Source organism: Corythoichthys intestinalis, chromosome 21 (genome assembly GCF_030265065.1).
Source record: "Corythoichthys intestinalis isolate RoL2023-P3 chromosome 21, ASM3026506v1, whole genome shotgun sequence".
Classification (NCBI taxonomy): Eukaryota; Metazoa; Chordata; class Actinopteri; order Syngnathiformes; family Syngnathidae; genus Corythoichthys; species Corythoichthys intestinalis.
In genome coordinates, this window is record NC_080415.1 from 33,881,782 (window position 1) to 33,896,158 (window position 14,377).

The 14,377-nt window shown below is 35.7% G+C and overlaps 1 protein-coding gene across 1 annotated transcript in view; it reads right to left on the reverse strand.

Moving 5' to 3' along the window:
• atrnl1b (attractin-like 1b) overlaps positions 1 to 14,377 on the reverse strand; it is a 115,768-nt gene that overhangs the window by 35,908 nt on the left and 65,483 nt on the right. Inside the window, exons 21-24 of the mRNA XM_057825718.1 lie at positions 13,358 to 13,452; positions 12,992 to 13,070; positions 5,470 to 5,627; positions 2,403 to 2,464 (exon numbers count right to left, since the gene is read on the reverse strand). Coding sequence (XP_057681701.1) covers positions 2,403 to 2,464; positions 5,470 to 5,627; positions 12,992 to 13,070; positions 13,358 to 13,452 — 394 coding nt within the window. The remainder of the gene's footprint in view (positions 1 to 2,402; positions 2,465 to 5,469; positions 5,628 to 12,991; positions 13,071 to 13,357; positions 13,453 to 14,377) is intronic.

The following is a 14,377-nucleotide window of genomic DNA, read 5'->3' on the forward strand; positions in this document are numbered from 1 at the left end:
ATATTTGACGCAATTAACGCACTAGGCCCGCTCTGACAGATTTAAATGTCAGTACAATGAAAGGCCAACTTGTTAATTATGTTTTATGGAGTTTTTCCGCTCTCTGCTGGCGCTTGGGTGTGACTTGCATATGTTATGTGGCGTAATGTCGCCCTCTGCTGGCGATTCAGTGCAGCTGATTATTTGGGTTTCGGCGCGCTTTTCTGACGTGATTATATGTCGACGTGAACTCACACTAATAGACAGCGCTATTCAGACCAGCTAACGTCCGCATCCAGTATTCAGTGGCAGTTCTCATAGCCCCATCACACTGTTTGTGTCTAATACATGCATCGCTTGTGAGTTATATTCCTCCTTTGTTTATATTCATGAGCATTAGATAGTTATTGATGATGTGTATTTGAATTTGTTCACATATATGGTGAAATGCAGTTACATTGTTAGATGCTTGTGAGCTAATTGGCTAGTGCTACTGCTCAAATGGACACGTGTGTGTACATTTTATGTTATTTTGTGATTTATGCAAGTTATTGACACATTGCCTTGTTATTTTCAGTTTTACAAAAATACAAGAAACGTGCTCCTGTCAAAAAGAGATGACTTCAGTAAAGCCCATGCAACTTTGCCACGCCGTCTGATTTCTTTTTGGAACTTATGTTCGCTATCTGTCAATTTGTGTACTCACACACATTGAGGACAGAATAGGGCTACTAGTTTATTTTTTGATTGAAAATTTTACAAATTTTATTAAAACGAAAACATTAAGAGGCGTTTTAATATAACATTTCTATAACTTGTACTAATATTCATCTTTTAAGAACTACAAGTCTTTCTATCCATGGATCACTTTAACCGAATGTTAATAATGTTAATGCCATCTTGTTGATTTATTGTTATAATAAACAAATACAGTCCCTATGATTAATTGTTGAATGTATATATCCATCTTGTCTTATCTTTCCATTCCAACAATAATTTACAGAAAAATATGGCATATTTTATAGATGGTTTGAACTGCGATTAATTGCGATTAATTACAATTAATTAATTTTTAAGCTGTAATTAACTCGATTAAAATTTTTTTTAATCGTTTGACAGCCCTAATATATATATACATATATATATATAGATTTTTTTTTTTTTTTTTTTTTTTTTTTTTACAATGCTCTTAACAAATGGTTCACACACATATTCCCATTAAAAAAACTCAAACAAAAACTTAAGTTGGTCTTAACAGGGAGCATTATTCCCACTAGAGGGCAGTGTCTCCACCCAAATCAATAAAACTAAATGCAAACACTTTCAAAGCAAAACATTAAACAAATACTCAAAGCAGCAACATTTAATACGAATCTTTTTTCTAATCGAATTACTCGAATTAATTGATTAGTCGTTGCAGCATTAATATATTTGCTAATCGTTTAGTCAATGAATCGTTGCAGCCCTAGTTTACGTACCATTGACAGTGCAAGACGTCGCCCCTCACAGTCAAAATGGATTGGACATCTCGTGCTGTCAATGGCAGCCAAAATGTTAAATATTACCATAAGTTAGCCTACATAAACCCTAACTACTATGTGGCCTATGATAAAAAATGAGTTCGACAGAATAAGACAATTAATCTTCGTGTCTTGTGTTCATTTAATTTTAGGACAGATGGAGACACAAAACTGCTAAATCAAGCACAGCGGACCCAGAATACGCTCATACTGTGTCAGATTTGACCTTTTAGCGGAAAAAAAGTAACATGTTGAAGACCTGACGTCGACCACAGCATGCTGCCGCCTTCTGAGGACAGATTTTCAGGAAGGGTTGCTGTCGTTTACTGGTATATCTGCATTACTTGTGCAGGTGGATTGAATTTGTGCCGGGTAAGACGTGACAAAACAATTTACATACAGGAAAAGCCTCAACAATAATTTAAAACGATTTTAAAGAATTATATTTGTTCAAAAATAAAATATAGTGTGTGAAAAGTGTAAAACTGGAAAGCATAAAGAGAAGTGGTTCACTTGTCTGCCTCATAGTTTTGCAGGTGAGGCTTCAAATATCTTTATTGACTCCTTGTATAAAAGTTAATTGTTTGCAGACTTACTATGCTCATAGGTTTCAAATTAGCCAGTCGAGTAAATGCGCGCATAGCCTTAAGCCTGTTAGTGTGCTGGGGCACACTTGTGCTTGTTTTGTTTTGGTTTCTGCGCAACAATTTCTAATTTATGACTATTTTACAACAATAAAGACCTTATTAAATGATTACTGTCAGTGGGTTCGAATTGACTGCCGAGTGAGGCGCATTAAGTTGTGGAAAATCAATGAGATGAAGCAAGCAAGTAAAGATGTGTGTGGTTTCTCAACAGATAAACGTCCAGACGATAGTGCCTTAATCGCAGTGTCGGACTCACCTAAAGAAGGTCACGAAGAACTGCACGAGGTCCATGATGCTGTTGTGTTGGGAAAATGCAATCTAGTGGGGAAAGAGAGAAAAAAAATGCAATCAGGTTAATTCATGCCATTACAAAATGTTTCAAGGAGCATCATAAAAAGACTTTACACACAGCAGCTTCCATCTCTTCAACCTGTTGCCCTCTGCCAAGCACTAAAGGGCCATATTAGAAAGAGACAGATTCTTTCCAAGAACTGTCACCATACTCAACTCAAGTTTGCACTGAAATGCCACTGTCATTGCACTGCTAATGCCACAACATTGTCACATATTTCTCACTAAGTAATATGTTATCAGACATGTCTAAATCTGGGTACAGGTAGTCCTCGGGTTACGAAATACTTGACTGACGCGATTTCTATTTTACAACACCGGAGTCTCCTCCGCCATTTTGTCTCCAGTCTATTTTATTAAGTCGCACAAACAGTACCTAATTGTACCTCACATTATCTTATTTTTTACTTTAATTTACTAACTTGACTTGTTCTGTCCTCACTAAACGTGAAGTTGTTCAGCTTGGCAAACAGCAAACAAGGCAAATGTGCTTTTTGAAGCTTTTTACTTCCTTCAATTTAGACAATTTGTAAAGCTGTAACACACATATGTACACGTCTGTTCAAAACAAAAAATGATTGGTGTTCAAACGTCCATCTAGTCTGATCAATATGTAAATTTAGTACATTAAGTTAACCCAATTTGCCTCACAAAAATCCGCTATCTTCAATGCTACAAATGCTAACGAATGATCCCCCCCCCCCAAATGCTGTTAGTAACTTTGTGGGGAAAAATATGAATTCAAATTTTTTTGTTGATAAAAATCTCTTGTGAAAAATTCAGTTTGGAGACATTTACCACTAGTTTATCACTTGAAGACGTCCAATCCATTTGAAATGGGAGGGTTGGCAGTAGGGCTGCAGCTATCGATTATTTCAGTAGTCGATTCATTGATAAACTAGTTAGTTCGAATAATCGAGTAATCGGATAAGGAACATGAAAAAGTAAAATACCTGAGCCTCAAACGGTATAAAATAAAATAAAATAAAAAATTAAATAAAAAAGAGGACCCATGCACAACAAAAGGACAATTTGCTAACTTACATAGCAAAAGTCCGCTAGCTTAAATACAATAAAATGCTAACTTTTTTTTACAATGCTCTTAACAAATGGTTCAGACACATATTCCCACATAAAAACGGTTAATATACTGCTATAAACTCAATTATGAATGCATTAAAAACATTAGCTCAAACAAAAACTCAGCTTACGTTGGTCTTAACAGGGAGCAGTTGGATTCAGCTATGTGAAATGAGGCAGACCCGAGGGCAGTGTATCCACCCTAATCAATAAAACTAAATGCAAACACTTTCAAAACAAACCATTACAACGCCACTTTAATTAAATGAATACTCGAAGCTATATAATTTAATTTGAATATTTTTTTTCTAATCGAATCCTCGAGTTAATTGAATAATCGTTGCAGCACTAGTTGGCAGCGAATGAACGAACATGCTGTCAACCTTCCCATTTAAAATGGACTAGACGTCCAGCGCTGTCAATGGCAGCCAACACGAGTTACTTGAGTTTGGAGACATGTTGGATCAATGGAATCATTTGAGAGACGTTGGTCTTTGTAACTTTCTCTAAATGCAAACAATTCAGCTGAAAGTGGCTCTTTAAGAATAAATTGTGTGTTTTTCCATTTCTTTTAAGCAATTTGGAACTCTTTAAATGGGATTTTATTTCAGTTGTCAGACAAAAAAAAAAAATCTCCCAGCAACTTTAACAGCTCACGCCTGTCCATAAATAAGCTACTATTTGCCAGCAAATTTAATAGAAAACTATTATTGGAACACCTCTATACTGTAGATGAGCTGACCCTAAACATACGAGCTCACGATGCTCCACCAATCTAGCGACCGATATGAAAATCAATACGACACAGGGCAAAATGATTTGCAACTAGTCAGTCTAGGTCAGTCCTAATGGAAAAATACAGTTCAACAGCACTACAACACATGAAAACAAGCAGATACCAGAGATCAAATTAACAAATACCAAGCTGCCACCTACCAAATTTTACATGAAAACGGCATTTGTTCATAGATAAGCCGCAGCTGTTCTCACTGTATTATGGGATATTTACACCAAAATACTAGAGGCTGTCAAACGATTAAATGTTTTAATCGAGTTAATTACAGCTTAAAAATTAATTAATCGTAATTAATCGCAATTCAAACGATCTATAAAATATGCCATATTTTTCTGTAAATTATTGTTGGAATGGAAAGATAAGACACAAGATGGATATATACATTCAACATACGGTACATAAGTACTGTATTTCTTTATTATAACAATAAATCAACAAGATGGCATTAACATTATTAACATCCATCTAGTTCTTAAAAGATAAATGTTAGAACAAGTTATAGAAATTTTATATTAAAACCCCTCTTAATTTTTTCGTTTTAATAAAATTTGTAAAATTTTTAATCAAAAAATAAACTAGTAGCCCGCCATTGTTGATGTCAATAATTACACAATGCTCATTGGTGCTTAAGCCCATAAAATCAGTCACACCCAAGCGCCAGCAGAGGACGACAAAACTCCCAAAAGCACAAGTAACAAGTTGGCATTGCACTGTGCTGTCATTTTAATCTGTTTGAGCGGGGCATGTGCGTTAATTGCGTCAAATATTTTAACGTGATTAATTTAAAAAAATTAATTACTGCCCTTTAACGCGATATTTTTGACAGCCCTACAAAATACGTATTCTCACACCCCTAATCGATATACCAACATTCCTAAATACATACAGAAATAAAACTTTAAATAAACAAATGCTGATATAACATAATTATTGATACATTTCTTTGTATTCATTTGATTTTGGTACTCCCAGTCCTCCATCTAAGGCGGGCACAAGATTGGATTAAGCAAAGTGTGTTCCAAACGCAAGCGTGGCATAAATTCGTTATCTGGCCAAATTGGATTGCTCCAAGGTCACCCGAAAAAAAGCGCTTTACCTGAATCTTGATGGGCCAGGAGAAGTTACTGACGTAGACGTAAAAAGTGATGTTGGGATTGCTCCTGAAGGTGTACTTCTCGCAGGAGAAGCTGTCTCGGTATTCCTTGATGTTGCTCTTGGACACGATGGCGACCTCCTCGCCGGAGATGGTGCCCGCTGTCGACCCAAAAAGTCCACCATTGTTATAAATTTCAGAAACAACTTTAACACCTTCATGCCTGAATTTACATTTTAAAAATTCACATCAAGCATATGAGGAATATATCAGTACATAAAAACAATAGAAATTCCTAAAATTACAAGACAAAAAGAAATAAGTCAGAAAGATTCAAATGAACTAAACACATATTTCAACATTATTTGAACAGATCTTGGCTTTTATGGTGCAAAACAATCTTTTCAACTCATTTCAGTCTGGATTTCGGCCACACCACGGCACCGAGAATGTGCTTTTCAAAGTCCTAAATGATATTCGTCGAAATACTGACGCAGGCAACTCATCTGTTCTGCTACTATTGGATTTCAGTGCCGCATTCAACACAATTGATCACAACATACTACTCAGCCAATTGGAATAGTGGGTAGAGCTCACTGACAATGTTCTTCAGTGGTTCACATTTTATTTACATGATAGGGATTTTTTTGTGGTATTAAAAAAACCATCAGTCGGAACAAACCAAATTCACATGTGGGGTTCCTCAAGGGTCCATTCAAGGACCACTTTTATTTAATATCTACAGTATATGCTTCCTCTACCTGAGATCATGGAACAGTATAACATCTCCTATCACACCTATGCAGATGACATGCAACTCTACTGTGCCCGCGCGTGATTAGAGTCCCTTAGGCTAGGTTCAGAACGAAGTTCTTAATGCACAAATCCGATTTTTTCGTGTTTTTCCAACTCCAATGAGGCATTAACTTGACGGTTTGAACGTGACAAGTCGCGTAGATTACAAGTGGACCATTTCAAATTGATCTGGGTCACTTTCATAGTATGTGGTTTAAATCCGACCTGAGCCACATTGTTCCAGAATGTGGCGGTGGTCTGAACTGTCAAGTCCCCCAAATCGGAATTCATGCAGCAATTACGTCAGCAAAGAGCGAGAGCAGCATGCAAAACGGCAGCGATGCAGCCGTTCATTAGCGGTAGCGCCTAGCTTGAACTCGGCTTTTACTACGCAAGAGGCTGGCTTGACCCCATTCATTAAAAAAATGCAATGAAGAAAAGGATAAGCCTGATAATGCTCGGTTTCTTACTCTGCGCCAAATGAGCAATATTTCAGTATTGCTTACATGGCCGCGTCGAGGCAAACTGCTGCACATACATAAGGCTTACTTAAATGTGGGGAAGACATAGGTGATCATTTTTGGCCCAAAAAAGGAAAGGTCAAAGATCAGCACGCACCTTGGCACAATATCACTTACAGCTACAAATCAAGTCAGAAATCTTGGCATGATTATTGACTCAGACTTAAAATTTGACAGCCATCATCATTTGTCACTAAATACGCCTATTACCACCTAAAAAATATAGCCAGAATTAAGGGGCTTCTGACTAAACAAGACGTGGAAAAACTTATGCATGCATTCATTTTGACGAGATTGGACTATTGGAATGGTATATTTACAGGTCTTACAAAAAATCAGTCAGGAAGCTGCAGCTAGTACAGAATGCTGCAGCCAGAGTCCTTTCAAATACAAGGAAACAGGACCATGTTACTACAATTATGCAATCATTACACTGGGTTCCAGTGACTCAAAGGATAGACTACAAAATACACTGCTTGTGTACAAAACACTTAATGGCCTTGGACCAAAATACATGAGTGATTTGTTTGATCCCTACTGAGCATCTAGACCCCTAAGGTCGTCTAGAACTGGTCTGCTGTATGTTCCAAGAACAAGAACCAAGCAGGTTTAGGCATTATTTAGTTGTTATGCTCCTCACCTCTGGAACAAGTTATCAGAAGGTCTGAAGTGTGCTAAAATTGTTAGCTCCTTTAAATCAGGGCTAAAAACGCTATTGTGTACCACAGCATATTCATAACTGCTTATATACCGTATTGGCCCGAATATAAGACGGTGTTTTTTGCATTGAAATACGACTGAAAAAGTGGGGGTCGTCTTATATTTGCGGTCTAGACGTTATACCCATTCACGACGCTAGATGGCGCCAGATATCATTGAAGCGATGTTCTGTCATGACAGATCTGAGCTACTCTCAAGTTTAACAAGTTTGCATTATTTTAGTGCAATGTTTTTCCTTATTCAGATTTGTTTCAAGACTACAGTTACAGTTAGACTTCACTTTGATGGTTAATGCAGTTATTGCAATTTTGTTGTTTTATCACAATAGTTTGGTTTATTTACATTTCAAAAACCAGAAGCCATTCATTCACGAATGTGATCGCACTTTAGTTTACATATTTAAATGCTCAAACATTAAGTTTTGAATGAGGCAAAATGACATGCTTTTTCTCTAAAATATGTTGTTATAATCATTTGTTTTAGATGTGCTGTAATTATTTTCTGTATAAAAATTAATTTGGCGTTCAAAAAGCTAAACTTTTTAAAACTTGAGTCTTAAAAAAGAGGGGGTCGTCTTATAATCAGGGCCGTCTTCGAGCCATTACGGTATTTCAAATTTAATGCTATTTTCTTTTTATTCATTTTTGGGATTATTTCTAATCCCGATTTCAATTATAATTTTTTTCAATTCTCTTGATGATTTTATGTGATTTTTATGTAGACTTTTATTTCCTGTTTCGCTTTGTGTTGAATTGATTTACAAATAAATTTGCCTTGCCTTAAAAATAATGAATTTCTAAATTAAAGGGATATTTCAATTTTTATTTATTTTTCATATTTTAAAAAAAAAGTTTTCTTTAATTTTCTTCCACTGATTTTATTTTTATGTTTTTTTTTTCCGCTTAGATTTGGGATTTTTTCTGTAGTAATCGTTCGTCTTTATTCGTTAATTCATTGGCTGCCATCCATTCGCTGCGTCCAGTCAAATTGGATTGGACGTATATTGCCATCATTGGCATTGAAACAATCACTCAACGCTAGCCATCACCGTTAAAATCGATTTGAGGTAGGCGATCGTTTGAACGCTGCCAGCCCCAAGTCAAATCGGATTGGACGTCTACCACCGTCAATGGCAGTGAATGAGTGAAAATATAAATTCAAGCATTCAGGGGTTAAAACCGCTTAAAAAGCTTTTTGCCTCCCGTTTTAAATGGATTGGACGAAAGTCACCGTCAATGGCTTCCACTTATCCGCACAAGTTAGCCGGTTCAATTTTACCAGGTCAAAAACAATAAAACACTCTCTTAACTTTAACGACCATCGAGGAGGAGCGATAAACGTCGTCGGTGTCGCTGATGCGTCTCATTTTTTAATATTAACGGCCATGTGTATATAAAACGAAATTAAGCGTGGTTTACATGTCATGTAAAACATTTGCGGTCAGCAGCGAGCGAGAGGATGTGTTAATGCTGGTTATAACTGGGTGCGCTGAATTGCACTGCTGTCACAAAATTGGAACAATCACTGAAATTTAAACATTTATACAGAACAGTGTCCATTTATTTCAATATTATTGTTTTCTATTTTTTTTAATGTTTTGTTTTTTTACATTTGGTTATCCAAAAATCATAAAAGAAAAACTTAATATACTCTTAATTTTTGTATTGTATTTTTTTAAATTTACATTTCTATTAATATTTCCTCCTTGAAAAACATTTTGTAATTTAAAGTAACAGTAAATATTGTCCGTATTTTTTGATTACATTGCAAATTGTAATGAATCCAAATACGGCTGCAGCTTTCGAATATTTTAGTTGTCGATTAATCAATGGACTAGTTAGTTCGAATAATCGAGTAATCGGATAAGGAACATGAAAAATTAAAATACCTGAGCTGACCCTCAAACGGTATAATTTTTTTTTTTTTTTAATGAGGATTTATGTACAAGAAAAGAACAATTGGCTAACTTACATAGAAAAAGTCTGCTAGCTTAAATGCTATAAAATGTTAGGTTTTTTTTTTGTTTTTTTTTTTTTTACAATGCTGTGAACAAATGGTTCAGACACATATTCCCAAAAAAACGACTAAATATACCTATAAACTAAATTATGAATGCATTTAAAAAAACATTAGCTCAAACAAAAACTTAGCTTACGCTGCTCTTAACAGGGAGCAGTTGGATTCAGCCATTTGAAAAGACGCAGACCAGATGGCAGTGTATCTGCCCTAATCAATTAAACTAAATGCAAACACTTTCAAAATAAACCATTACAATGCCACTTTAATTAAACGAATACTCGAAGCAACAAAATTATACGAACAATATATACGAATACGAATAATACATTTTTTTTCTAATCGAATACTCGAGTTAATCGATTAATCGTTGCAGCACTAAATCCAAATGATGCATCTGCAAACATCTGCTTTTGCTTTGGCGAGCAAAAGCAACATTAAACATCGTGATTTACGAGCCGATGAGTTGACTCGTCGCAAAAATAATCGGTGACACGTGTAACAATTTGTTGTAGCCCTCAATGAATTGAACGTACGGGATATAAAGCAAGTGGCTGGTGTAGAGAACGCCAAGGACACTGCGGCGCATTTATCTGCTGCCCTTCCCTCGTCCTCCTCCGCCGCCGTCCGCCACAACATCTGACATTTTCCCCCGCCGCTAAAAACACCACAAGCCGCGACGCCACTCTTCAGCCGCCTTAACCTTTTCCCCAGCACTGTTGTTATTATTTCAAGCTCCCCTTTCCGATATTGCGGAGCCTCTCGACGATCGACGAGAGCCTTAAGCGCCTTTGGGCGGAGGTGCCGACGGTGGAGGCTCTGCGGCGATTTCAATTAAGATAAACGTGCTCACGTCGCCGCACTCGAGCTGTCATTTTCTTTTCTTTTGTTTCCCGGCGGTGGGTTGGAATGTCAATGACTCGTGGCGATTGACACCAACGTGTATATGAAATGAGGGCAAACGTTCTGATATATGGAAAGTGGCCTATTTGCCAAGAGCTCTCGTTAGCAAATGGATTTGTTTGTCGTCTTGATGGACACGCTATTAGGGTGTCATTCTTGCTACATATGCGATAGCAAAAGGGCAACACCTACAGCTATAGATGTACTCTAAATATTAAAAGAAACACTGAAAATGATACATTTTGGGAGATTTTTAACAAATGGATGCAACAAAAATTGACTTTAGCCGATTAAGAGGTGTTGGATTTTCATCTTTGGATCCGCAAAGACAGCAAATTTTTTTCCGTCATACCGTCCTTAAGGCTAAGGCTACCGAGGAGGCAATACCTCCAATATGATTTCACATTTTAATAAAATTAAAGGTTAGTAAACACTGTCATGAACCTTTCCCACCCGCTTACGAGAGTTAACTCCAGTGTGGTTAGTGGGTCTACCTGTGGTAAAATGTGTTTTTTTCTCTTTTTCAACTGTCTGTGCTGAGAAAGACTGTGTGTGCGCAATGTAAACATCAAAGGAGTCATACACACGTTTTTAATGGACAATAATTCAATTATTTTGGTTGTGATGGTAATGTTGAGCTGTGGGTTTAGGTTCACCTAAAGGACTGCATTTATTTTAACTTTGATTGGAATATTTTTTTTAAAAAATGTATTTTAACTTAACATTATACCGTATTGGCCCGAATATAAGACGGTGTTTTTCGCATGGAAATAAGACTGAAAAAGTGAGGGTCGTCTTATATTCGCGGTCTAAGACATTATACCCATTCACAACGCTAGATGGCGCCAGATATCATTGAAGGAATGTTCTGTCATGACAGATCTCAGCTACTCTTTTTAGTTTAACCAGTTTGCATTATTTTATTGCAATGTTATTCCTTATTCAGATTTGTTTCAAGACTGCAGTTACAGTTAGACTTCACTTTGATGGTTAATGCAGTTATTGCAATTTTGTTGTTTATCACAATAGATTGGTTAATTTACATTTCAAAAACCAGAAGCCATTCATTTACGAATGTGATTGCACTTTAGTTTACATATTTAAATGTTCAGATATTAAGATTTGAATGAGGCAAAATAACATGCTTTTTCTCTCAAATATATTGTTATAATCATTTGTTTCGGATGTACTGTAATTATTTTCTGTATAAAAATTATTTGGTGTTCAAAAAGTCTTTTTCAAAATTGAGTCTTGAAAAAGAGGGAGTCGTCTTATAATCAGGGCCGTCTTATTTAAGCTCAAACCTATTTTGTCGGAGCATAACTACATTGTACTGTTCCAGTAAAGTACTCAAGACACACGTCCATCATCCATCAAAGCAAAAAATAAAAAAATACAAATACAAATAATGTATTTTTAAAAAATCATTACAATGTTAAAAGATAAAAAAACAAATGACATATGCAGTAGATCGATGCACTATGCCTGATAATCAAGTGAAATAGTTAAAAAAAAAAAAAAATCTGTACTTAAAATGCAAAAAAGGAAAAGAGTAAATATTTATTTTTAGAAAAAAATAGGGCTGTCAAACGATTAAAATTTTTAATAGAGTTAATCACAGCCTAAAAATTAATCGTAATTAATTGCAATTCAAACCATCTATAAAATATGCAATATTTTTGGGTAAATTATTGTTGGAATGGAAAGACAAGACGGATATATACATTCAACATACTGTACATAAGTACTGTATTTGTTTATTAAAACAATAAATCAACAAGATGGCATTAACATTATTAACATTCTGTTAAAGTGATCCATGGATAGAAAGACTTGTAGTTCTTAAAAGATAAATGTTCGTACAAGTTATAGAAATTTTATGCTAAAACCCCTCTTAATGCTTTCGTTTTAATAAAATTTGTAAAATTTTCAAACAAAAAACAAACTAATAGCTCGCCATTGTTGACGTCGCCGAGCGGGATGTCACATGGGCTCCCTGCCATTCTTCCAAAGTGTCTTTAACTACGTAAGGTAGTGACTGAAATACACCACAAGGTGTCAATGTTTTAAATTAATTACAGATCTAGCCAAGGCAAAGTCTCAGTAAGTTTTATACTAAAACCCCTCTTAATGCTTTCGTTTTAATAAAATTTGTAAAATTTTCAAACAAAAAATAAACTAGTAGCTCGCCATTGTTGATGTCAATAATTCTACAATGCTCATGGTGCTGAAACCCATGAAATCAGTCGCACCCAAGCGTCAGCAGAGGACGACAAAACACCAAAAAACACAAGTAACAAGTGCACATAACACTGTGCTGTCATTTTAATCTGTTTGAGCGGGGTATGTGCGTTAAATGCGTCAAATATTTTAACGTGATTCATTAAAAAAATTAATTACCGCCCGTTAACGTGATCATTTTGACAGCCCTAGAAAAATTACAACAACAAATGAAATAAATAAATCTGTTTAGTTTTAAATGTATGCAATCATGTTAAAATAAAAACAAAACGGTTCAACTTTTTTTTTTTTTTCATTTTCAACGGCAGCCTATGAGTTAAACAACATACCTGTGGACCCGACAGACCAGGTGATGTTGAGGTTGAAGTTGTTGGAAGCGTTAATAGACATGTCCAAGTTCTTGTTGGCCTTTGGATGACAAAAAAAGAAGGGACAGCAAATTTAACAGAAGGCTGCCAACTGCGCATGGTTAATCTTATCAAAATGCGTCATTGGTCAGAAATACACTCGAAGCTGTTTTCGTGGAAAGCGAGTCATTGAGTTGTTAGATAGGGTGATAATTGACTGGCGATTGCCGCACTGCTGTCACCCAGGCTGAAAGGTGCAGAGTGGAAAGTGGCCGCAATTACCGCTGAGTCACTTCTTGAAAGACCAGTGGAAGAATAGAAAGTTTTGCGCTAGTCTTTGCTTTTTACCTGCTCAGGTGATGCCATGAAGTTGATGGCCGTGTAGTGATTATCATCTTCCTGGATGAGACTGAAGGTGAACTGGTAGTCGATCAACAGGTTGTCTATGGGTGAAATTGAGGAGACAGCTGTTGAGAAACATGATATTAAAACTGGTGCTGGCTGATTAACTCATTCGCTGCCATTGACAACGATCATAGGCGGAGTTTGACTTTTGGGGCAGGGGGGCAAAACATGTTGATGACCCCGAAACGCAGTATCAGCAATAAAATTAAACTTTATAGAATATTTATAATAATAAGTTGACAATGAGTGTTTTTTTTTTGTTTCCCATCATTCTTGAGGGGAATTCTAAATCAGGCTGCTTAGGCAATACTTTTTGCCAAGATCGTCATCCATTGAATACGGTAGGCCGGCCGGTGTCGTGCCAATGTAGTTACCCCAGTCAAAAATTGTATCCCCTGAGCGGAGCCATATGGAGGTAGATTTGTGTCTTTATTATTCAATGAAAAAAAAAGTTGCTTCAATTAAAAAAAAAAAAAAAAATGCTTCAATCAAAATATATATTTTATACTCCAAAAAAAGTCGTTTCATTCAAAAAAAGTGGTTGAATGCGAAAATAAATTTAAAACTAAAAAAAAACTCAAAAAATGCATGTGAAAGCTATTTTTCTTTGATTTTTTTTTGGGGGGGGGGGTTGTAGTCAAGTTTTTTTTGATTGAGGTAATGTTGAGTTGTGTTTGGGCCACATTTTGGCTAGGTCATTTTTGTCTTTATTATTCAATCAAAAAATAAAAAATAAATTGCTTCAAAAATATATTTTCGAAAAGAAAAATCGATTTTTCTTTTCGAAAATATTTTATAAAAAAAAAAAAAAAAGAACAATTTCGATCATGGAAAAAGTTTTTGAACGCGAAAAAATATTTGAGATTGAAAATTTTGCATTTGAACACTTCATTTTTCATTGAAAAAGTTGCCCTGATTGAAGCAATCCTTTTTTGTTTGGGCCATATTATGTGTAGGGCATTT